This window comes from Rhipicephalus microplus, chromosome 4 (genome assembly GCF_043290135.1).
Source record: "Rhipicephalus microplus isolate Deutch F79 chromosome 4, USDA_Rmic, whole genome shotgun sequence".
Lineage (NCBI taxonomy): Eukaryota > Metazoa > Arthropoda > Arachnida > Ixodida > Ixodidae > Rhipicephalus > Rhipicephalus microplus.
In genome coordinates this window covers 208,739,682-208,765,833 of record NC_134703.1, presented here as the reverse complement: position 1 = coordinate 208,765,833, position 26,152 = coordinate 208,739,682, and the positions used below count along the sequence as shown (strand labels likewise).

The following is a 26,152-nucleotide window of genomic DNA, read 5'->3' as shown; positions in this document are numbered from 1 at the left end:
ACTGCACATCGATGCTTCATACCTGTGGACATGGCCTCCGAGGTACGGACCCAGAACGGCAAGGTAATCTGGCGATTCGCGAGAGCAGCCGCCGACAAGGAAGAAGGGTGAGGTGTTCTGAGGGCCTTTTGACAGAATATACCATATAGAAACTATATGGGAGAGGGTATCAATGGAATAAACCACCACGACCATGTCATTCGTGAGAGAAACCAGACATCAAGAGAGGCGGGTTCTTGTGGGCTAGATACGCTACAGCCAGAGCGTGGTATACGAAATAAGAATCAACTTAGTGTGGTAATCTGGTCCACACAATAAAATTTGAAATGAGTTCGTGGTCTGGTCCACTGAACAGATTGGAACTATATTTTGTGGCCCAGTGCACAGAAACCGTTGCCAAGAGAAGCACGCTGCTTGAGCTACAGCGCATATTCAACGCCCACAGCTCACAAGTTTATCACGTAGTCCACAAAATTACGTGGTGCTTCATTTTAGGTGTAATCCGCAGAAAGGGTGGACTTTATCTTGTGCTCTGGACCCCAGAATAGACACTGCGTTCGACTAACTCGGGCACAGTTCGCGATGATATCACATTTTTTTTGTTGTTGTTCATCAGCAGTCACACAAGCAACCGTTCAAGTGGGCCGTTGGTCAGTGAAATGCTGACTGCTTACCAGCCACCTCATTGATGGCGGCCTTGTGCAAAGGTGCCCCACAGATCGCATGGGGAATAGGTCTTGAATTCAACTTCAAATTATATCGTCGCGCTAAACAAACAGAGACAGGAGGAAAGCCCATGATATCACGTGACTGAGTGCAATATGTCTGAGTGTGTTCTTGTGCCTTGCACGTGTCTCCGTGTATGAGCTCTACAACAACACTCAAATATGCCATACTAGCCAGCCTGCTTTGTAGCACTTAGGTTCACGCGCTTTGTGACACCTGTGCGCTTGCGGGAACACTCAGTGACGGAATAAGCATAACTTCATTTCATTAACAAGAACTAGACATCATTACGTGACCATTTCTGTCTGCATTTCTCGAAGATAGTGGTGATGCGGGCTTGTAGGTTGATCACATTCAGACAAGTTGAGCACACAAAATGACATGAACAACAGGAAGAGGCGTACACACACACACATGCACCTTTATATGTAGGCCTGCGTGTGTACGCAGTATCTTGCAATGAGGTGCTGCCTGAGGAAGAATGTGCTGTCACGTGAATTTGGCAGGCGCGATGCACCAGCCAAGGCTGATTCTGTCATCCAGCCAAACTTGTGCCGGTGTCATGCCTTGATGGTTGCTTGATTTAACCTTGGTGCGGCAAACGAAAATGTCTTTTTACAACGAAATAAAGACGCTGCCGGAAAGTCGCTGTTTATATAGTCGTACGTGTGAGTCATTAAGGTTTGCATTTTGAAGACATAGTCCAGCTTGTTAGGTTAACGAGTTTCCATAATACTTGCCTTCAAATATTTGATGGCATGCACTGTTCGCATTGTTCTAGATATCAAGTGGAGATTGGTCACCTCTCAATTAGCGCGAGTGCTTATTTGCAGATATTGAAAACTTGTTTGATAATTCTAGTGGATGCTTGCTAGTGCAGCTTAATTTTCACATGGTATCGCACTGACATGAGACCTTACGTGGTGTTTTGCAGATTCACAGTTCTCAGCGTACAGCAACAATTCATCACCGACGCTGAGTCACGAGGCGCACGACTCGCCATCTCAAGATTCTAACCAGTCGAGCAACTTGGCCCAGCAGCAACAAGCTCCACCGAGCGCTGCAGACGTGTTCAACATGAAGATGGCCAGCGTGAAGAAGACCTCGGCACAGATAACCAAGCAGCTTGTACAGGAGACGCTCATGGACGAAGGTACCCGCCTTGTTTTTGGCTAACAGTGGAGAACTTGCTTTTTGCCAGTGCCGGGAGCCAAACCCCTTGCGTTGTTCCTCCCTTTTCTGCTTCTGTCAGCTGGCCAAGAGAAACGGAGTCATTGCAAAGTAATCGCTACTAGCAATCCCAACACTTTCTACTCGTAGACAAAATTACGGCTGAATCACGTGAAGATTAAAGAGGTCAGACCTTTACTCGGCGTGAAATCTGACACCAAGGAAATGAATAAAATTGCCCTGACAAAACTTCAATTGTTATATTAGATTTTAAGCACCAGAATCACTATATGGTTAGGAGACACGCCGCAGTGAAAGGCTGTCTTCACTTGCAAGCATAAGGAACAACCTTTGCGTACAGTAGAGGCACTTCAGTTAATGTAGTTAGAACAGATATGCTGCATGAGCTAGCTTGAGAAGTCCTTAGCGCGCAGATTTCCTTTTTCTTGCGGCATGGTTTAAAGCTCCACCAAGGGATGATGCAAAAGAGCCCCGGATGGAAGATGCTTGAGCATGGCCTTCTACTGTGCAAGGCCAGACTCAAGCGTCCTCTACGTTCCTTGTATTAAAATCAGTTTTTAATGCTGAGAATGGTACGGCAAGCGTAGCGCAAGCATTCACGAAGTCATGCCTAGCCATTTACGTCTCTTAGCACCTAACAGTTATTGAAAATAACTAAAATTAACTGTATTCTCTAAACTAATTAAAACTAAATATTTTGAATATGTCTGCTTAGTTGTCCAGCTTACTGAATTAAAAGCCCGGAAATGGCTACTTCATCAACTTTCATCTCAACTTTTGAATGCCAACATTCTTCTTTAAAACTCGCTTCAAAGCCGAGGAATGGCAATCCATCAACTTTCATCTCAATTTTTGAATCCAGGCGTTCTTTATTAAAATTCGTTGAAAAGCCTAGGATTGGTAACGTGATCTTTTATCTCAACTTTTCATTCCCAACGTTCCCGATTTAAACTCAACTAAAAACACGGGAATGGTAACCGCATCAACTTTCATCTGAACTTTTGAATTCCAACGTTCCCAATTAAGCTTAGGAATAGTAGCCTCATCAATTTTCGTCACAAGTTTCGAATCGCGAGGTTCCCCATTGAAACTAAATTCAATGCCTAGAAATCGCAACACCGTCAACTTTCATCTCATCTTTTGAGTTCCGACTTTCCCAATGAAAACTTAATTTCAAGCATATAGGAATGGCAACACCATGAACTTTCATTTCAACTCACCACTCGTGGTGTCGAGTTCAACTCAACATCACTGTCGAGTAGAACTCCACGGACATGTTTTAAGGTTCCCCGATTTTTTAGTGGAGCTTGAGAGTGAAAAATTGCTGTCCAACGACTGGTGGTACTCACGGTCTGCTCAATGTGTGGAAAAATTTATGTCACTTGATTTATTTCGTAGGCATTTTGCAAAAGCCCACGTATAGTGCAAAAGGAGAGTGTCAGTTTGTTTACTTTCCTTGCTGTTCGTGAAGAACTGCAGACAGATACATAAATGCACCAAAATATTTATTATACAAAAAAAATCACTAAAAACACCGCAACAACAAAAACGCGCACTAAAATGTGCAAGTGAAATTTTTCTTGCGAAAATACGTTATATTGTACATTGACCTCAGCCATACATAAGACGTGTTGGAACACACGAGAACAAAAATTATGCAATCGAAAAAACATTACCTTGATACAGATTGTTCACATGGGATGCAGAATTGCGTTTAGACACTGGCAATTTGCTTCCTTGTCTCCCTAATTCCTTAAGTTATTTAAGAAAACTTTTCGCGTAATGAGACAATTAGCTGATAGATCACCGGTACGCTGCAGTCATTCCGGCACGTTAATCCTACTATGGCAACAGTACGAAAAATGTAAGCAACCTGTATGCTTAGCAAGCAGATAGCAAATATGTTGTCCAATCTTCCTCATTACTAGCATTACAAGTTCGAAGCTATAGGGTTCTATGAATGCTAGTAGATTGTGCACACACAAAAATACGCACGTTTAGCTGAACCGATGTAGCTGATTAGCTTAAGATGTGCTTTCGGATAATTGCTTTTTGTATTTGTGTTACTGGGGCTGAGAAACCAATACATGACATGGGATTGGGATAAAAGAGAAGCTGTCGTTGATATGTTCAGTGAAAGAGTTGCCGCAAGCGTTGAATTTCTCGAGTTGACCATTATTCGCATGCTATCCTCACATTTCTTGTCGTAGGAAGCATAGAGTTTCCTAAAATTAACTATATGGCACTCTGGCGCGGTGATAGTTCAGCGACCATGGGAATGATGGGTAGAACACAGATTTACCTGGTCTTCATACTTGCGGGTGGCGAATCGCACTTGTGGCTTCGTTTATTGCTGGGTTGCGCTTTTGTTTCGAAAGAGAGAGCGAACACTTTTGAACTTTGTTAGCCGATTTTAAATGGTAAGCCTAAGTGATTATAGAGGGGAAGTGCAAGAGCTGAACATTTGCTGCTTTTTGTTTCGTGACAAAAAAGCTCCAAGCCACGTGAACACAAACGAAGCCAGAAGTACTGAGGTTAGACAAATCCGTGTACTACCCTTCATTCCCATGCTCGCTGAAGCGCCGTGCGTTGCAGCTCTCATAGACACTAGTGCCAGAGCTCCTTACGGAGGAAACGCTATGATAGTCAGATCCTTGCTTTCTTCATAAGAAGTACAATCACAATGATGAGCTTGATACGAGTCGGTTGTCCTCTCAGCGTTCAGGTACTTTCACAGCGCATAGTCACCTACTCACATTCAGACAGCTTCCGCGAAGCACCGACAAACAGACAACATACCTGCATCCAGCTCTCTCAGAGCTGCATTTGCGATTTATTGCTTGATTAGCACCTATTTGTGTTCCAGGTTTTTCTTTTAACTGTTTTGCTTTGTGTCTTTGTGCTGATGTTTGTGTCAGTTTTCTAACTTCATAGGCTTAATTTTCAATCATCTATCTGTATCACAGTCGATAACGATGAAGTCTTGAAGAGCTCGTTTTGCATATATTCTGACGTTGTTGTGTATTGTGAATGAAAAAATCAAGATAATGTGTGTAATAATCGAGAAAGATCTAATTAAAATAGATAATAGAAGTTTCGTGGTCCAAGTGAGGATTGAAACCACGCCGTTTTCCTGGCAAGCAGTTATTCTACAGCCACAGGCCTTGTTGGAAATACAGCTAAAATACTTTTTTCCCTTAGAAATGCAGTGAAAATAACGACCATGCTTTACTATATTGCTATCGCATTTAACTCTGCAAGGTGAAGCTGAAGGGTCCTACAATTTCCTCACATCATTTTTTATGCACCAGAGCCACATTCTTAAGTCGATTTTGTTCGTTTAGTAAGCATTATCAGTCACTAATACCGCACATGAAGTTCATGTTGAGGCAGAAATATTTTGCCGCAGTTAACGAGACACTGCGGTGTTTAATTAGTAAAACTTCGTTCATGAACTTTTTGATTATTAACTTGAGGGCACGCGTTTATGTAGTCGTAGCGCATGCGTATTCATGTGCTATTTTTAGAAATCCCGAAAGTTGCTCGTAGTTCGAGATATTCATCATCACTCTTGAGCGGCGATATCGAAACGGATCCCGCAAAGCGCGACCGTTGTACTACGTGATACTCGAACTATACCCGACACGTGGGAGAGTGATAAAATCTCAATGACAGCTGTATGTTTCAGCTTTAAGTGATCTCACTTGTGCCGTTTTTTTTCTTTGGTGCAGTGCTTCTTATTGCTTTCTGTCAAACTGTGTGCACGAAAAATGAAATATCAACATTTCCTTTGTCCAGGAAGAAGCACAAGACTTCGGGGCGCTTCTTCTTGCAGACAGCCTAAACAGACTTACACGCTTCCTTAAGAAAGAAAGAAATATGCACTGCACATTCCACGAAATTTATAAGATCTCTGTTGGGGCGTGTCAGAATGCTTGCCAATTTTTCTGACCAGATTCCACTTTGGCGCAGCTCCATTCAATTTTTATCCGTTCGGATCACGTGTCATGCCTGTGCTCCGCAGCTTTAGGCGCGCGCGATCAGTTTTTATTTCGCCCGTCAATTTAGATGCGGAGTATATCGCACTACGTGGTGCTTTCGCGATTTTAGTTGAATAGGTATAGCAGCAATACAACTTCGTGACGTGAATCCTTGTCGCAAGTCAATAATGAAAACTTTAATTATAAGCCTTTGGCAATTAGTTGCTACAGTATCTTGTTAACTGTGGCAAAGCATTTCCATCCGCCTCGACATGGATTTCGTGTGCAAAAATGACAGTGATGTATACTTCTGTAGGATTTATTATAACAAATCGGTATAGGTTAGAACAGTCACCACAAACACACACACACAAACACACACACACACACACACACACACACACACACACACACATAACATATATATATATATATATATATATATATATATATATATATATATATATATTTATATATAGCTGCATATTACTCCAAGTATATATATATATATATATATATATATATATACGTATGTATATATATATATATATATATATATATATATATATATATATATATATATATATATATATATATATATATATATATATACTTAGAGTAATATTTCAATAGGCCTGTTTGTCTTTGTGAAATTATGGGTTATACCACAACGGAAGCATTGTCAGTGATGATGCATATATTCATTATATGTATAAATGGATGATAATGTATGTATTATTTTTTACAATGCTTTTTTGTGTTGTATATATATATATATATATATATATATATATATATATATATATATATATATATATATATATATATATATACAATTATGTCTTTATTTTGTATGTGAGATATTAAAATTACTGCCTTTATTTTTTGGTGTCGCCTTTGGCACAAGGTTCACACCACTAAGTTATTTGTATTTGCTTTATTTATTCTTTGTCACATCGCATTTCTGTACACATGATAAAGTCGCGCCTTTTACGTGTCCCTCGATAGCCAAGCAGCATCTGCGTCGGTATGAAATGCTGGTCACGCACAGCCACCACTTTCCACAGCGGTAAGGACATAAAACTACTTCGGGGAGTAGTACATGTGCAGACGCTCACCCCTGTAACAGGCGCGTAGCCAGACATTTTTTTTTAAGGAAGGGAGGGGGGGCACCAGTTTAGTTTTGGGAGGGTCACCCCGTAAAAGGGCCAATTTTCCATCTTAATGCCTTGGCGAAAAAATTTCAGGGAGGGGGGGGGGGGACGTGCCCGCTAGGCCACTTCCTGGCTACGCCCCTAGCATTCCCTTCATTGCCAAGAAACGAGCGCCGCGAACTGTAGCGAGAAACAGCACAAAAAGACAAGGGCGGAAGAGGTGCACGAGCGAGTTCACAACTGTGATTGAGCGTTCCGTCTCCTGTCTTTTTGCATATAGCAAGCCCAAGACGCCCAAAACATCGCGTTACCAACTTTTGTGGTGTCGTTGCGTTGTTACCTACTTCTTCAATTGAGCACCATGGTTATGGGGCCTGACGAAGATATTACCGAAGCGTTGGTAGCATGCTGATAACAACAAGTTGTAAACCTGCTAAAACAAAAGAGAAAAAAATGAATGCAGGGCTCCGTGTCATCAAGGAGCTGGCGTCGCAGATTAAGTCCGAGGATTCAAGTGCCACGGACCTGTCTTCGCCACCGCCACGGCCGCGCGGAAGACCTCCCAGGCTGGACCGGGGCGACTACGTGGGAACGTCCCGGGTGGTCCGGGGGGCTCCTCCACCCCACCCGTCCATGCAGAATGGCCACGAGCGACCGGGAAGCAACGGAGGCCTTGAGCTGCACCACCCCAACGGCACCGTGGACGAGGCCGCCGATGCGGAGAACAGCCTGAACGCGCTGCTCGCTCTCTCCCAGAAGAGCTTGATGAAACAAGAGCCAGCGTCGCCGGCTACCATCAAGATGGACTAAACTGATGGAAGGCCACCACCGTGGTGTTTTGCAGCAGTGTGCCGGCACTCTGACGGCGTGGACGCCCGCTTGCACCTTTCTGGATTGGTCGAGCTGGCTGTGCATGTCCTCCGTCCTTATTCGGTCTCGGAAGTGGTCTATCATTCCAGAAAATTCACACTGTGCGACTGTTTGCTATTGACTACCACATTCGATAGTCTATACCGGTGAAGCGTGCTGCCGTGCACACGAAAGTCATCACTTGTAGATATGCAACGAGAGTCTGTAGGGTGGGAAAGGGGGTATTCTTGCTAGTTAGTGTCCTCAAATCTGACCTTCTGCTACATACTGCAAAGTTTCGTTTTCGGTAGAGAGTCGTAACATTTTACTACTTAGGCATCGAAGCGATAAATTGCCCGCAATTTTCTCTCATTAAAATTGTACCGTTTTTTAAATTGGACAATAGTGGAGAATTTTAAATCGTTGTTTCGACACGCTCGCATCATTGTTCCATTATCGGCACAGGGCAACCTACACCTTGAGGACAGCATCGAATGCCCGCTTGTGTATGTCCATCGTGTCACATATGGTTTACTACAAGTAGACGCATTCGACAGCCAGAGCGTCTCACCAGTACTGGTCCCACGCACACTTGGCATGTTCTACCAATGTTGTCCTGGGGAGCGCACTTGCAGAGGCACCATTCTGGTAGCTGTGTCGTTTTCATCCTCAATGAAAACTACAACTCTCCGCTGTGACTGCATTTTTCTGTACACACAATTGCACTTCGAATGGCGACATTCTCTGCCGAAGAACGATTTCCGCAGTTCAGGTGGCTGGCTTACCCTAACTGAATGCTTACTATTATTTAGTGCATTCTCGCTCTTAAGAACCAACCCGGGGTTAAGTGAAAATATTTAAAATTATCACAGCTAGATTCACGCAGAGATTGGTGTGCAAGCACCACATTCCACAAAACATGTTTATCATGGAATATTTATTGCAGTGACAACTGCAGCAGTATTTCTGACTTAGCAGGCGCTGCAATCAGTCTTATTGGTGCCTGCATTTCACCAGTGAAATCACTGCAGAGAAAAAAGAGAACAACCGCATAGGAACATACTTATGCATTTTCATTCATCTGCAAGTTACATCGCAGCGCCTTCCGAGCTATTGAACATTGCTGAAACACGTTGGTTGTCAAGTTGGCTTGCGTCCATGAAGAGTGAGTAAGCGCGACAGAGAAAGACGTAGAAGAGAACCGTCGAAGACAGAGGGCTGCTTTCAACTGATACTTCATTTTCGCACCAAAATTACGTAGTTATCGCTATCTCGTGATACTGGCTTGTACATGTACTCGGTTCAACAATGAGACCAAATGAATGATCTTTTCTTGCTCACATTTCCACTCGCTCAGTATGCGCTTATGCTTAAAAATTGGGGCGAAAATAAAGTGTGAGTTACAAGTAGTGCTGTGTCCTTGTGGGTTTTTACCTACGTCCTTGTCTGTCTCGCTTACTCACTAGTGACTTCACTGAGCAGGTAGTAGCGGTAAGGCATGAAATAACGAATTGCTTGATTTTGCACTCCGCTGATGTAAGATAGTTACCGTTTATAGATCTTGTGATTTACTTGGTTCATCATGGTGAATGTGTCGTAAATAGTCGAGCCTTTCAGTGAACACTTTTGATTACGTGTAATCGTGTGTACTCTCGTAGAAAACGTGGTAATTAATCGATTGCTGCTGCGTGTGGTGGAATCATCTGGCGTTTCCATGATCACTAGTGTCCTTGCCTGGACGTTTGTCACTGACAGACAGTCACTGTGCTTGGACGGAGGGTTTTCTGTCACCGTTTGTCATTATTTGTTCTTTTTTGTAGGATCGAGCAATCTTTGGCACGCATTCTGCCTTCGCAGTCGTAACTTCTAGCGCCGGGTGAGCGCACCAAGCAAAACAGGTGCACTGCGGCGCAGCGAGAGCGAAGGAGTGGTGCTATATAGCTCGCTCTGCACTGCACACGCCACTCCCTCACTCGCTATGTCGTTCCCGTCACCGAGTGTAGAATACGCTCTCTACACCCGCTCTCTACCCTACCGCCTTCATGAAATCCAGCAGCAAAATCAGGTGCATAGTCGATTGCTTCCCATTCCCGAGGAGCTCTGCTCAACAGTCGTATTTGTACACAAAACAACTGCTAGTTTGGTGTGTTTTTTTAACTTACAACTAACAGGTACAAACACTGCGGCTAAATCATTTGGTTCAATCTTCATGCGAATTTTTTTTTTGTTGGCGTCACCTTTACTTGGTGTCCTTTTTTCATAAAACAGGGCTAGTGATCGATTCCCATATTTTAGCACTTATCCCTCGCACAATTTTGCTGGAATTTAAGCACGAAGGACGACGGATAAGTATTTGCCGCGTAGGCAATTAGAAAGGAGCACTTCTTGAAAAGACATGAAGTGCATGACTAAAAATCCTAGCCGCGTTTAGCGCTTGCTTTGCAGGAGGATAGGTTTTCACAGTTTTTTCATGCAGTGACGACGGATAAATGATAGGCCACTGGGTTCGGGGACCTAACGTCTCGAAATTCCAGGTATTGTGGGCCAATGTTTCACATATAATAGGGGTAGCATGATCCTGCCGCAATTAGCTGTAGATTGTTAAGATATGGAATTGTAGGGGAATGCAATTTCAAAGTATTTAAATGCAGCTCAGTGAGTTGCACTTGTTTGGGGTGGTGAAGTTTGACAGATAAGCGTAGTAGCCTGCAGTTTCCCCTTGAAATTTTGAAGTCGAAGCAGGACACTATAAAAGTTGAAGAAGTAAAACACCCTGTCTTGATAGTATGTTTCTCATATAAGCATACCCCTTCATACATAAGCAAGCTTAAAATAGGTGCAATAGGCACATAACACACACCGAGCTATATGATTTGTCAGCATCAACTCAGAACCTTTATTTTGCAGAAAAAGTTTCATAACAGAGAAACGCTAGCGCACATTTGATCACTTGTTATCGATTTTCTGTCTCGCAATTCAGTAAGAGAATTCATGATTGCTTTGATACGCAAGTTTTATTACATTTCAGTTTGACGCTCTTCGGCAATTATTATTGTTCTTATTAGCAGAGGTCTCTATTCTTCCCAGCTCGAAAAATGCTATGAACCGTTTTGAACATCTGCAGCGCATTTCTTGTGCGTCACATCGCATTGAAATCAATCAATGGCTGAGCGTTGCTGGCTTTAAAAATGTATTAGTGCTGATTTTTTTATGTATGAATGGTTTACTGTGACGCAATATTATAATGAACTGATGACCAACCACTAGAATTGCTGACATTATTCCTTAGGAAGTTAAGGGGTTAAGAGAGTTAGGTTGAGTCGTTGCTTCTTTCTTTGAACACTTATACCCTAAATTCAATTTTATGATCTTATTATTTGTTAATAAGATCATAAATCGCTCTTATGTATCAGCTCTAATTTCTAACAATACTTACGTGCTAATGTACTTACAGGTAAACCAGTGCGTTTAAATTCACTTTCTCTTTGTTTCAATTATCTGTTCTTGGATCGCGAGCAACGAAAAGGACACATGGCAGAGACGCGGAAACTAACACTTGCGACTTATCTTCGTTGAAGATGTTTTCTTCGAGTAGCTTCAGCCCGTTTTGTTGCTGGGATATTGAATAGCGTCCGGAGAATAGGTGATTTAGAAGCTGCGCGTACGAAAACATAAGTGTAAAAACTACTTTTTTTGTATATGTAGCGCAGGTGCAAGGACAGTGCACTTATCCTTAATGAAAGCTAATTTTCATCTCTGCTTACACAATATTCTACGTTTCATGAACTGTCTGCAATTTTCGTTTGTGTTGATAAGCGGTATACTTGCGTCATGACAGCTCTTTGAAAGCGGCTAAGCAAATATTTATTTTTATATTTATTTTAACACACTGCAGCCTTAATGGGCTATTGCAGGAGTGGGTACAAAATACAAAAAAAATTGCTATTCAACACAAGAGCTACAGAGCATGCAGAACAGTGGTTTTTGATCTACAAAAGAATTCATCACGTGATAAGGATTTAAGATGGCCGGAAAACGTATTTCATAACTCAATGATTCGAACAAAAAATTGTATTTATGCGGCTTTGTTCCGAGAAAAAGGAGACATATTCTTTCCTGATGATGTCTGGTGAAAGTTGGTTTGGCAGGTGTGAGTGAAGGAAGTCTTGGATGACATTGTAAAAGAACTTTGATCTGACGTGATGACGAAAAGAGAGAGTAGTAAAGTGAAGGCTATGAAGATGAGAACCATGTCAAATCGATAATATATGCTTTCTTTTGGTTAGATTAGTTCTTTTACGTCAGATATTTTGTGAGGATTCTATATGACGGAGCCCTAATTTAGTATTGGGTGAACTATGGTTTGACAAGCCAGAAAACCTTGCGTTTGCTGGGGCCAAACGTAGAGTACGTTGTAGGTGCCCCAGTCTTATAAGGACAAGGTTACACATTACTTCAATGTGTTGCGATGAAGACGGATTCTTAGTGAATGAAAGAAATAAATGTTTGGATTCAGACACATTTTTCACGGTTGAACCAGGAAACGAATAAGCAAAAGATGTCCGAAAAGAGCGTTTAGTAGACGACATGAAGACAGTTTTACGGGAGTAATTTGCATGGTTCAAGTTTCACACCATGATTATATAGATGGGAATGAATCATTAAGAATGATGTGATCATTGGAAGTTTCAATCTTCTGGTGCAAGACACAGTCGTCAGTGTACATGCAAATTTTAACGGGAATGTTATGTGGTAGATAATTTTTGCAAATTAGGAAAAATAGAGGACATAGTTTGGAGGCTTGAGGCACGCCAGACGTTACACTGGTAACAGATGATTGAAAAGACTTAACTTGTACCTACAGGTCCCGGGATCAAATCCCGGCCGCGGTGGCTGCATTTTCAATGGAGGCGAAAATGATGAAGGACCCGTGTGCTCAGATTTGGGTGCATGTTAAGGAAACCCAGGTGGTCGAAATTTCCGGAGTTCTCCACTACGGCGTTTGTCATAATCATATGGGGGTTTTGGGATCTTAACTCCCATATATCGATCAATTGAATTGTATTTACTGAAACCGATGGGAAAGAAAAGAAGAAATCATATTACCGGATGTTTCATTGTTAAGGGTGATAGAGAGCTTTTTGAATAGTTTACAGTGCGATACAGTGGCGACTGCTTTTGAAAAATTGATGAAGATCGCGTCGATATGGTCGCCTACATCGAGAGCTGCGATGATATGAGAAAAAACAGTAAGTAGGGTTAGGATACGGGACCACGTCGAAAATCATGCTGAGCATCGCATGTTATTTGACTCTAGAAATTCAGTTATAAGTTTGTACATTATGTGTCAGAGTTTTTCATAAATGAGATGTAAGAAAATTGGTCTATAATTCTGTAAAGACTTTGTTTCCAGATTGAAATAGAGGAACAACTTTAGCGGACATCCATGTTTAAGAGACGTCCGAGGTTGAAATGAATTTTCGAAAATTTCTATTGAAATAACGACTTGTTCATAGTGAATATCTAGTGAGTAATACCTTGTCTAAATTGCCTGGACTACCTTTTTTTGTAGAATTTAATTGTATAATTGTGTTCAATACTCCCTGATTTCAAACAGAAATATTACTACTTGAACATTGAGACTGTTGTGAATAAGGAGGAATGACGAGGTTGTCTTGGGTAAAAACAGATGTGAAATAAGTATTAAATGCGTTAGAAAATACAGGAGTATCTTTCGTAACAGTGTTATTTATCTCAAAAGAATGAGTGTTACTTTGTTTCAGTGCAGCGGCGCTACAGAAATTTCAGGAATTGTTGCTTGTAAATGCTGGTAGTGTTACTTGGAAGTAAAAATCATGAGCTCTATTAGTTTTCTTACGAAGTTCCTCCTCGAGAGAAATGAATTAGGCAGTATGAAAAACAGCATCTGCACGTTGAACACACCGCGAACGGCCGAGTCGTGGCAACAAATTTCTTGAGTGATCCAAAGCAGCTCTGTATTGGTCTTTATTTTTAGTGAAACGAAGTGCGCAAGACACATCCTAACAAAGTTACCGAAAAATTTCGTTAAAATATTGCCATCACCTGAGAGACTGACTGAAGGAAGCACTAAGTGTATCTTTGGCGGAAACATCATCCTCGTGGTTAATGCCATGAAAAGTAGTATAAACATATCTTGAATTAGGAACAGAGCAAGAAATGAATGCAAGTGCTGCCTTATGATCTGATATGCCGTCTACTACAGCGCACTCATACACAGAATCGTAGACCCGAGGGCTAAGAAATATTAGATCTCAAATCGCCATACCTCTTGGGGCATCTCCGACTATTTGTTTCAGAATAGAAATAAATGAAAAGTGCAATGCTTCTCTGTTCATTTGAGAGTCATGATTCGCTGATGACAGCGAAGGTAATTGTATATCTGGAACCTTAAAATCACTCACGCATAAAATATTTGGCACATGTGGTGCGATTGTTTGAATGGATGCATTCATTGAAATCAAGGTGTTCACGATGTGGTTAGGTTTGTGGTTGTAGACGCCAACAACAAGAGTAAGTGGTTCAAAGAACACTTTAAACTCAGTTTGCAACAGAGAATCAAGTATGAGAAACTTCATGTCAGAATGCAAGTATCAAGCAACCCCTCCACCTCTCTCCTCAGCTCTATCAGTTCTTTTAACACCAAAACCTGCCAGTGACACTTCGGCGTCAGATATGTCCACATGAAACCACGTTTCAGTAACTCCAGTGATATGGAGGCAGAAAGGCAAACCTAATGACAAGAAGTCTGTACTTCAGTAGTTAAAATTCTAGCATTGACATTTAAAATGCGAAGGTTACCAGGGAAGTCAAGGGGACGTGATTGAATGTTAGAAACAGTGGCTGAAGTGGACGCCTTGGCGCTTCGATTGTGAGAGTTCACAATCGTGTTGGAATGCGGATCCCAGCTGCAGCGCATATCGTCGATAAACACGTGATCATACACTATGCGTACAGAGGAGCCACTACTGTGGCAAGATTGCGTTGCCCCTCACAGCTTTTTTTCTGAATGTACGTACGTTGTCTGATGAATCCTCTGTTATGATATGACCAGCATGTTTCAGCTTGGATGCAATTTTTAAAATATGAACTTTTTCGCTAAAAACTAGAAGCTTCAATATAATTGGCCACGTACAATCTGAAAAAATTCTGCCAATGCTGTGACATCGTTTGATTTGTGGGCAATTCATGAGATGTGTTTCCGCGAAACATTTTGAAATAGTGTTGACCAGTGTCGCATAATTATCATTTGGAGTTTCCGCGATTCCATGTAGTAAGAAATTATTGCGGCGCAGTCTATTTTCCAAGTCATCATTCTGAACTGTCAGTTGGTTGACCTTGCCGCTAAGAGACTAGATAGTAGCATTCATCTAGCATCTGTTTAGGTACACCAGACAATATGATGACTCAAGAGCAGAAAGACGCCATTCCATAGGCCTCAAAGCACAGACTAACAGAAGAGCGAAGTTCAGACTGGGTTAGCTTATTTTGCCCAGCAAGAAGTTTGGAAAACAAGGTCGATACTGAAAGTTCACTGCCACAGAATGCCGAGTCATTGTCGTTGGTGAGCACAACTGCCCCTGATAACGATGCAGGCAAAACCGAAGTAGCGCTAGTATTTCCAGTTAAATTACCGTTGCATCATCTGGGGCAGGGGTTGAGCTCAACATCGCCACTCAAGAACAAACAACTTGCACATTAGACAAGCTGAGCATAAACAGTTATTTTTATTTTTATGTAAGAATACTGCAGAGTCTCTTGACTCCAAGCAGGAGTGGACAAAGAAAAAAAGTTCATCAAAAGAACACATCAACAAATAATTATTAACCAAAACATGAAATTAACGCATGAAACACTGTAATTCAAAGAATACAGCGATGCGAGTTGACTCCAAGCATGAGTGGACAAAAAAAAGTACATCAACAGAACACATCTACAAATCATTAGCAACTGAAACATAAATCACCGCATGAAACACTGCTATTCAAATAATACAGCGATGCGAGGACAACTTTACCCACGCTTTTTCCTCAAGTGTGTAATAAACACTTATATATATATATATATATATATATACGACGTTTTGCGGGCAATTGAGCTGCCGCAGCTAATGATTGTCTGAGCGAGTGCAATATTCGTTTTCTAAGTATAATGTACCTGCACGATAAAGAGGCATCGCATGGGCATTGTGTCACCACTGGTGTTGTCTCGCCCACTGAATGTGCGGTGTGACTGGAAGTGTTTTACATCCGTTGCCGATGACGGAGAATAATTCGAGCAATTTCCATTCTTTATTGACAGAGCAAAATCGCTTGGATCAACACTGCGTTTGCTTCGGATGGTTTATTTATTTATTTCTGAGATCCCATACCACACTTTGTACATTGCTGAGGGGAGGCGCGGAAGTACAATGTTATAAAAAGCACAAGAGAGGGACTATTTGTAGCAAATCACTGTGCAGGAAATAAAACTAAAGATAGCAAACTATATTCTAAAAAACCACAGCGTGCAAACACAAACGGAAAAGACTGTCTTGACTTTTTTTTCGTAGAATGCATGCCTTGTCTTTTTCGAATGAACTTCTCAGTGCCCTGTTAGTCGGAGTAAATTGATTTACCGGAAGTAGGCGTTCCTAAATACACATTAAATGTAGTAAATACTACAAACAATTTGGCTGTTAGGTGGGTAATGTTCAGCGATGAGCATGGAATTAAACTGGGTGGCACCAATGATTCGCTTATATTTATTATTGCATTATAAGATCAGTAGTGCCGTAGATGCTTGCTAACAATGCAGCGGTGGATTATTTTTGCCAGTGTAAGGGGTTAGTATGTGTTAACTCTTTGCACAAGATCACGACGACCTGACCTAAATAACAACGGCATCCAATGGGCACTCTTGATTATTGTGAAACCAGCAGAGCGCCGATAATTAGTCAGGAAGAACTGCGAACAGAGATTTTGTGCTCATTTTATTTTCTTAACGAAGGTCCCTTCATGACAATCTTAAATGAATGACGCATAATTCGAATGGGGCTGATGTCGACTGTGTATAACAGTCGTTTACGTGTAGTACGTGGACGTTAGAACGTTCTCTATATATCGCAAGGCTCTAGTTTTCAGGTAGGCTACTTCCAGGAGAGATCGTTGATTACATGGGTTTATAAATTTCGACAGTTTTTACGGGAGGGCGAGTTGGACAACGATGAGAAGCACGCTCATATTTGCATTTATTATAGTTAAGCTGCATCCGTTAAGTCAGGTTGCGTGTGCTATTTAAATCGGACTGGAAGGTGCTTGGATGGGCAATCAATTTTATCGTTGTCGTGAGTGAATAAGAAAGCTTCGGAAAACACGTCATCACGTATATCACTCCTATGCATTGAAAAGAAGAATAGAACACCAAGGAAATTCCTTCGTGGGATATCTGATTCCAATGTGAGATGAAGAGTCATTGGCTACAGCACACTTCGAACAAGACGAAAGGTGTGAGTGGATGGAACTGCTGGCACATGTCTAGCGTGTTCAATTTGCCTAGGAGAACTATGTGCTTGTCTCTGTCAAAAGCTTTCGAGGAATGATAGAATATACAGCCGGTCAAAAAGGAGGTATCAATGTAAACATGTTCACCATTAGCAACGAATACCAGCCGAGTGCCACAGAAAATTAAATTCTGAAAGCCATGTTGATAGCTGAAGAAATAGTTTTCTCTCCAAGAAATAAGCAAGGCTGGAAAATATAATGTGCTCCATCATTCTGCATGATACTGAGGTCAACGATACGGGTTTATATGTTCGAGTCTCAGGGATCCCGCCAGATTTATGGATCAGAATAATTGTAGCGCTTTTTCACTTATTAGGAAACACAAATAAGTCCGTGGAAAAATGCTTTGTACCATAATATCGGGGTATTCGCATGGCATATATTTCTTCAGACTTTTGTCGTGATTGCGTGAATTTCAGAAGACGACGTAAGCTTGAAGTCGTATAATGTCTTTAGGGATAAAAGATTATAGCTCAGTAAATCTGGAAGGCAGAGATTATGTTTAGCAGGTGTGAAAGCTTTTATAACCGCATTATTTACGCGTAGAATTGTAGCACGTAGCTGCCTACATATGGGAGCCCTGCTGCACATGAAAAGCGACATTATATTCGATTTAGTAGGTTTCACTATATTCCAAAAGTTCTTCGGTTATCCTTGAAATATTCAGGGGGTTTGCAGTAAAAATGAATATTTTGTATTTTTATCGTGCACGATCAATTGAGGCAGCCTCTTAGCAAGCTGTAGCCTGCCTCTGCAGCCACTTACTTTTTGTGAAAGAGGCATTTAGTTCTGTTATATAATCAATTCGGAGATTTAGTACTCCATAGAGAATCATAAAGCACCAACAACGCGCCTCGTTGAAATAAACTGGCCGAAAGGATTGTGAGTTTTTTCTTTAAACATATTTACCTCAGTATCTCAGCATCGACATAGACACCAAATTATAAATAAAAATGGGAATTTCATGGTTGATAGTTGTACGGATACCATCCTTAATGAATTGCAAGCTGTTCTATTGATTGACGAAAGGTGCAGCGGTGTTTGCTGAAGCCGCGTCAGTGCAGAACCGCCGAAGAGGTGTTCCGTTTATGACTGCGGAAGAATGTTGTTTTTCGTAGTGCGTAAAGCAACTAGCGGAAGTGAGGTCTGCGCATACGCCCACAAAATGTCCTAATTCTGAGGAACCTATATCATGAAAATGCGTTAAATGCTGGCAGAAAATAATGTCATCCATAAATGCAACTGGCGCATTGGTAGATGAGCAATTACATTGCCATCATGAAAATTTGAGGACGGCGCGTAGTAAGAAACACCTGTCACAACCTCTTTGAAATCAGTTCAAATATTTTTTCAAACATTTAAGTTAAGCACTCGATGACATATTGAGCGCTAACGACAACACAATGCGCCGGGCAAATCGTGGTCAGAATGTCTTCATGACCAACAAGCGGTAGCGCTGCAAGCTGCAGGCTCGCCACAATTTTCAAAAAACAGGCCGTCCTCCTCTTCAGGGCTTTTCTGGTGCTGGGTGTGGCGTCAGCACGTTGCGTCTGTGACGTTATCGACAGTCGATGCTGTGATTGGTAGTACATAAACCTACTACAACTTCTTGTCAGCCTGCCAACCTGCGTTCGAGCGAAGGTGCGCTGGGGCGGCGTGTTACTATGTGAATTCATCGTATGTCCATCTTTTAAAGGTGTGAGAAAAACACAGGGTCCATATTATTATAATAATTGGTGAAATTTAACAGCCCGAAACCATGATGTAATTGTGAGCGATGTCTTGCTTCGGAAATTCCGACCAACGGGGGTTGTCTAACGCGCACATAAATTGCCTCGAGCATTTCCGCCTCTATTGAAAACGCGGCCGCAGTGGCCGGGACACAGGGTCTATACCGGATCGATTGCTAGATAGACGGCAACAGAGGTTAGCCGAGAAGCCCAGAGTTGACGGAGGCACAATGACTGGAAGTGGATGGTGTTTCGAAGGGCACGTAGGTGATGACGTATGTCGCGTGAGATTGGCCGGGGAACATGCCGAAGTGGGCAAAGCGGCTTTGGGAGAGAGGGCAGTGAAGAAAAAAGAGCAACAAGTGATCGCCGCATTTTGATTATAGAACGCGTGTAACTCAGGTAATACTGAAACACTTCGAAAAGTTCTCAGGGCTACATATTCGTTCTAGACTTAATTGATTTATATCTCACGTTTAACGTTACGAAACCACCATGTGATTACGAGAGACGCCGTAGTGGAGGGCTCCGGAAATTTTGACCACCAGGGATTCTTTAAGGTGCACCCAAATCTGAGCACATGGGACTATGACATTGCCGCCTCTATTCGTTCTAGACTCGTCAATAGCTGTCACACCATAACTAAGTTTTGACCTCTGGGTGGTTCAGCGTCCCTAAAACAGAAACGGCAACGTAACGAAACGGGCCTTAAGCTTCAAAAACATGAGCTGCTGGGCGAGTTGGTAACTCATCTTAACGGTCGCGCGAAAAAAAACAATAGCATAAAAGGAAGAAACCATGTGCTTAGTGGCAACGGTCAGGCTAGGTCTAACTGTCCCCGCGTGGGAGTTGCCCGTGGTGTCACCCTTAGGGTTTTCCGGATTTACAAATAAAGTTTTTCATATCGTACTTGAAGGTGACGTCGCTGTAGTCTTATGGAGCGTATTTCAGAAAAAGTGCGCTTTCGTTAATGTCGAGCTTTCCCAATATAGAAAGCAAGCCTCAAATACAACTGGTTAGAAGTTTACCTAAAAGTCACTTGCTTGTGAGAATAATTCATTAAAATTATTCTATCGATTTTATTTCGAAAGATTTCTTTTATTGTGAGTGGCGCGAATGGTGAAGGTCACGTGGTGGAGCATGTCTCGACTACCTAATTTTATATTCAGACTTACGTGTCCTGTAGATGCGCTCCAGCAGCGCGACGGCACGTCGACGCCAACTTCAGTTGATTCGGCAGTATGTTGTTGCAGTCTATCTCGAGTGCGCACGCCGAAATTTCTTTTTGTATTCTTCTCAGGTACTCATAGGTGTTTCTGGGTTTGGCACTTTGTTCGTCCTCTCTGCAATCATGAAAACATGCTTCTGACATGGCCGTTATTGTGAATATAATGACAGCTTTTGGATCACCAGCAAGGGCGTAATACTAACGTTATAAAGAACTTATTAAGAAACGTTGCCTAGCTTCAAGGAGAGCTAGCACACAGATGCCAGTGACAAACTATCTTTGCCTTTTCCACATCATTTTCAACGAACAAGTTATTTGAAGTGTCACGTCTTTTATTATATGCGCCCAGGTTACCGACATATGTGTGTTGCTGCCATCCGCCGTACATATTCCCAACTTTCTCATTAGCCAAAGGGACTTCTCTTAGTTCTTAGCTGTGGCTCCACCCAGCTGATTAGGAAATCATGAATAATAAGAATATTCAAAAGGTGCTCATGCAAAATAACCTTCGAGGTCATCGGCAAATCGAGAAAATTACGCATCTTCAACCAATTGGTCTGTGGGAAATATTGAAAGGATGACTAGCGGAAGTAAGCTAAAGAAATCTAGAAAATGTCGACTTTCGAATGTTCCGTATAAATATAAACATGTGCATATGATGCCGCTAGCACTATGGATGTTTTTGTTTAAGTAAATAGAAGCAAATCCGAAGTGGTAGTTTTCTTTTCCTTGCTATGCATGTGCAGCACATGCGTGGTTATTTTTCTTTTGCGTGTCCGTTGCGGGCTGAAGCAGTTATGACCCAAATGAAAGGAGGCAAGTTCATTCAATTGCGGACGATGTCAAATAACACACTCGGGCAGGCATTAGAAACGAGGTCATGGTATTGTCAGTCTCTAGATAATGTAGTGTTAAGCTGGAATATCTATATATATATATATATATATATATATATATATATATATATATATATATATATATATATATATATATATATATATATATATATATATATATATATATATATATATATATATATATATATATATATATATATATGAGAAGACTGACATTTTCCGCGGGCCAAACGTTTTTTCAGAGTGCTTCAGGTTTCTTCGCCGTTTGCAAGATTTCTCTTAGCGAATCCACGCGCATATACTTCGCTTCGAGACAATGACGTGAATGATTTGTTTCATTCAGTTTTCTAGTGTTTTTGCTTTCCACAAGGTGAACAATGGAACAATTTTGAGACACTGATTATTATATTAGATATGCAGTGGTTCATATGGTGGTTTTGGGACGTTAAACCCCACATATCATCAATACGCAGTGGTCAAAGGAAGAATCAAAGACCCTTCTTTGTTCGTTCTCCGCTAGTGCGCTTCTAATTGAAGATCAATTACTAACAAGCTCAAACCTCACTTCCACATTATGATTGATGTAATGTTTTTTTTTTTGCTTGTGCAGAAAACCGGCGTGTAACTTTGGATTCGGAGCACCAGTTTTTAGTACGGGAAGTTGTTCGACGCTGGCCAAGACAGCTGTTACTTCTTTACTTAGGTTCTTGTGAAATATGGTTTTGAATTCCTTGAAAGTTACATCACAACATCGACGTGGCAACTGCTCTGCGCCTTTAGTCAAGTCACAGCTGCGGTGTCGCACATGTTTCGCTGGATCATTCCTAAACAGACTCAGAACTCCAATGCGCGTTGTTCATGAACCGTGGTGAAAATAAACCCCGCGCTTTCAAGCACCGGTTTTTTGCGAAGGCGCGTTGCTTTTGGTGAACCCAGTGACCCCACCCAATTATATATTTATCTGCTTGTGTGCTATAAAGTGTGTGCATTTGGTCACGTTAGCGTGGTAGTTGCGTGGGCCAGCTTGCAATGTATTAAAATAATAATTGTGTTTCCCCAGCTGAACTATATTGTTCCGCGTGCGACATTCTTTTTGCGTCATTAGGGCTGCCTTCTACCGACTTTTCTTGTGCAGGCTTGCGCATTCTTTGATAATGACTTTTGGGCGTAACTGCTGCGCTATATAAGGTTGTTAAGATAATTTGATTGCGGCACTAAATATACATTTATTGAGAATCACAACCCGAAGTTCTGCGGGGGCTTTGACATTACTTTTTTGTCAAGAACCTACGTTTGCTTAATGTTTAACATTACAAGCCCTTCAATAGTGCGAAAAAATTAAAAAATTGGTGCAAGAATAAGATCACGAAATGTCTGCGGAATGTGCGAGCCGTGTTGATATAATATATGGCAGCCTGTTGAAACTGTCTGGGACAACAGCCTTACCAGTTATTTGGATTTCCGTCTTGTAGAGTTTTTCGGGTATGCAGTCAGCGCCAATCATTCCAAGTTTTTGTGATCAGTCACTACGAAAGTCACTCGGCGAAAAGAAACTCTACAATTGAAATCGCTGCCGCCTGCCACCACTAGTTCTTGTGTCCCTGTGCTTTCGTACTACCGGATCATGTTCAGTTGTCGCCCCGTGCCGGCAGCCGTTTCGGGCGTACCTAACTATACTGGCTTTTTGTACTAGAGTGCTCCATATTGGTGAATATGTGCACCCGCATAGATTCCTGATCGTGTGCCCTGTATATATGAACCTGAATTCATGTGTCAAGTAAGAAGAAATGTGTAAGATTCATCTTCCTTGTTTGGTTGAACACACACACACACATACAACTGCTGGTCAAATAAAGTTCACTTGTGGTGTTTATACCTCGGTGCTGAAGCATTTCTTCCATCAAGCATGCCGCCGCCGCCGCCGCCGCTAAGTGAAGTGGCGCTCAACGTTCACTCTTGGAAATTTGCGTAGTAAACCTTTTACACTACAAAGAGCGTTTTTCGCCATGTGGGAGCATTCTGAGAGTTATACCTTTGAAATGTACTGCGTGAATATGCCTTCATCAGACTTTACTTTCTTGTGAAATCTTGAAAGGACGTAAGTATGGGCTTGTTGGTGGCGATAGGTGTTAAAACTTACAACGCACAATAGAGGCACTGGCAAAGAAAGAGAGATGACAGGGCGATGTGCTTACCTTCATAGCGCCTGTGTTCGCCGCTGTTCGCAGTTTTTGTATCGCTTATGCGCAAGGAACTTCGATGAAATACCAACATGCCCAAACCTAGCCGGCACCAACAGAATGCTTATTAAACACAAGCGGAACATATACGTTAACCAGTGCGCGCAGGCTCTTAGAGGCTTTGCTGGGCCGACAAATCAAAAACAAATGTAACGGTAACCTTGGAATGGGAGCAGGTTCATTAAACAAGCTGAAATGACACACATTAACGCGTGTGGAGATTGTTCTTTATTTACATCCTTCATTGAGAACTGCGCGCAGTAAACTTACTACGGCAAGAAAGATGTATACACACAAGCACAGACTAGCAACTGAAGTCCTGGATTAGCAACTTGCCCTGCGATCAATCCTTATAAATTACATTACTTGTTTATCGGGGCTCTTTGGCGTGCCTTTTCTTTTGAGACCCTGGTGCAGTGGTGCGCGTAACGGCATTCTAGGGCCTTCAGTTCAGGATCTGTGGAACAGTAATGATGACGCGTTGCATCTATGAGAGAACGGCAGCGGGAACGGCGTTCCTTCTTTAAACTTTCCACGGCATTCAACAGCCACACACGCAGCTCATCATGCAGAACAGGGCTGACCGCGAGAGACGCGTGACCTTATTTCACTTCAAGGCGCCCGCAGGAGGCACAGGTAATTGCTCGACGCCAACATCAACCGTATGCTGAAAGGACAGTTGATTTCGTGCACCAGAGCTTGAGGTTCGCTATGTGTCGTATGAAGAACAGCTTCATCATTGATCTTGTTCACCTAATAACGGTGGCGTACTTCCACTGTGAGGGATTGGCCACACGCTCTCTTCATTCTCTTTGCTCTCGGCACGCGTGCTCTGATTTGTTCGGTATGGGAGGCAATAACTACAACGGGCGGAATAATGAGTAGAAAAAGAGCAAGGTGTACAGTGTCACATTGTCTGCTTGTGGGAGATCCATGAGTGAAAGAGGAGACAGAAGGTCTACCTGAGCAGCTGCTTGAATAGCAGCCTATAAAAGCAAGTTTGTCATCAGAAACGAGACAAGACTGGTGGACGAGTTGGTTACAACGATTCACGGTCTACCCGATGCCCTAGACCCCGCCCGGCAACCGTAACAGAAGCCCTGCACCCGGGGGCACTCCTATTCTCACAGCAAGCTTCCGCCAACGAGGCCTACCAGCTAAGACAGCGGCTACTGACGCAGCGAATATGACTTTGACACAAGCTGTCATGCAAGCTCCGGCACCTCTACGCCAATCTAGTGCACCGTCCAGATCCCGTTCATGCCTAGCTGTTTTCACGGAGAGCAACAAGGAGATGTTGATGACTGGCTGAGTGAGTTTGAACGTGACGCAGCCATCAATTACTGCCATGATGTCATGAAGCTCTGGAACGTGTATACTTGCTTAAAGGACAGAACCAAGACCTGGTTGGTGAACAGGGATGATTTTCTGGCATCTTCGCGCGAATTCCCGCGTATCCTTCTGGAGACCTACAGGAGTCCTAAATGGCGCGAGCGGGCAGATCGTGCACTTCAATTACGTATCCAAAAGCCAAACTAGGCCGTCCTCAGACAGCACGCCAACATTGGTCGAATTTTGGACCCACGTCTGCCAACTTCGGCCCAAATAGCGGCCAAGCGGAGGCTTTTTGGTCAAGTGCAACTTATTCTGATGTCAAGCCGATGTTTAAGCCAAACTTGACTCGACGTTCTGCCGCTGCATTTGCCAACAATCAGCTAACGCTGGCCCTCTTTACATATGCCAATGAAGGCCTGTCCTTTCACCGACGTAGTTACCGTAGAACATCCAGCATAGTGTTCATTGTTGGGCCACGTTGTCGCCAAATAAATGCCCATATTACACCATCATTCACTTTAGGACGAATATTGACTACCACTGATTAGCTAATATTTCGCCGTTTTTAATATGGACTTTTTGCTACTGGCATTCCTTAGTGAGTAAACTGTTCAGTACACCCCAGAACTTTACCTAGCAGCTTATAGTAGCCCCGTACGAGCTTTATGGTGTAGCATACCTCAAGACGGCTGACCACTGGATGCCCTAGTGTATAAACTCTTCACAATTCCACTAAATCGTTCATTTATGCCTTTTTTTTCTTGTAATGCCTTTACCCTCCCCGCATGTACTGCACAAGTCTAGTTACTGTCTGGCTTTCTCCACACATTCCTTCTCAAGCTTGTGAGAAATTGTAACGTAGGCGTTTCCATCAAGTATTAGCTAAAAAAATATTAACTAAAGTAACTTCTCGATGCAAATATCTCGCACATAAGCAATGTAGAAATCAAAGTACGGGAACACATTTCTTGTCTTTATTTCACAATAGAGCAAGTCAAACCATTTATTTTTTTGTTCAGGTTCTGAAGTTACTGCTGTTCAGTAATACAACCCAAACTAGGAGGCAAGGCTCTATAGCAAAGCGAGGCTCTGTAGGCATAGGGCTGGACAGGGCAGCAGGGGTGGGGTGATGATTTAGAGCCTGCAACAGGAGATGAGGTAATGCCGGTGGGCTGCCCAGGGTCTTGAAAGCAGTGATTGGGCAGGATGCAAACCATCACCGGCTGCCGCAGATCCCTTCTCTAAGGGGCAGCAGCGATGGGTCTGCAAAACTATAAATGC

The 26,152-nt window shown here is 42.4% G+C and overlaps 1 protein-coding gene across 8 annotated transcripts in view; it reads left to right on the top strand.

Annotated features, from left to right (window-relative positions):
* nab (NGFI-A-binding protein homolog) overlaps positions 1-9,599 on the top strand; it is a 1,065,342-nt gene extending 1,055,743 nt beyond the window's left edge. For all 8 annotated transcript variants that reach the window (XM_075893960.1, XM_075893958.1, XM_075893959.1 and 5 more), the window contains 2 exons: positions 1,661-1,879; positions 7,515-9,599. In XM_075893960.1, the coding sequence (XP_075750075.1) occupies positions 1,661-1,879; positions 7,515-7,861 (566 nt within the window). In that variant the 3' untranslated portion in view covers positions 7,862-9,599. The remainder of the gene's footprint in view (positions 1-1,660; positions 1,880-7,514) is intronic.
* Positions 9,600-26,152: the final 16,553 nt, after the last annotated feature.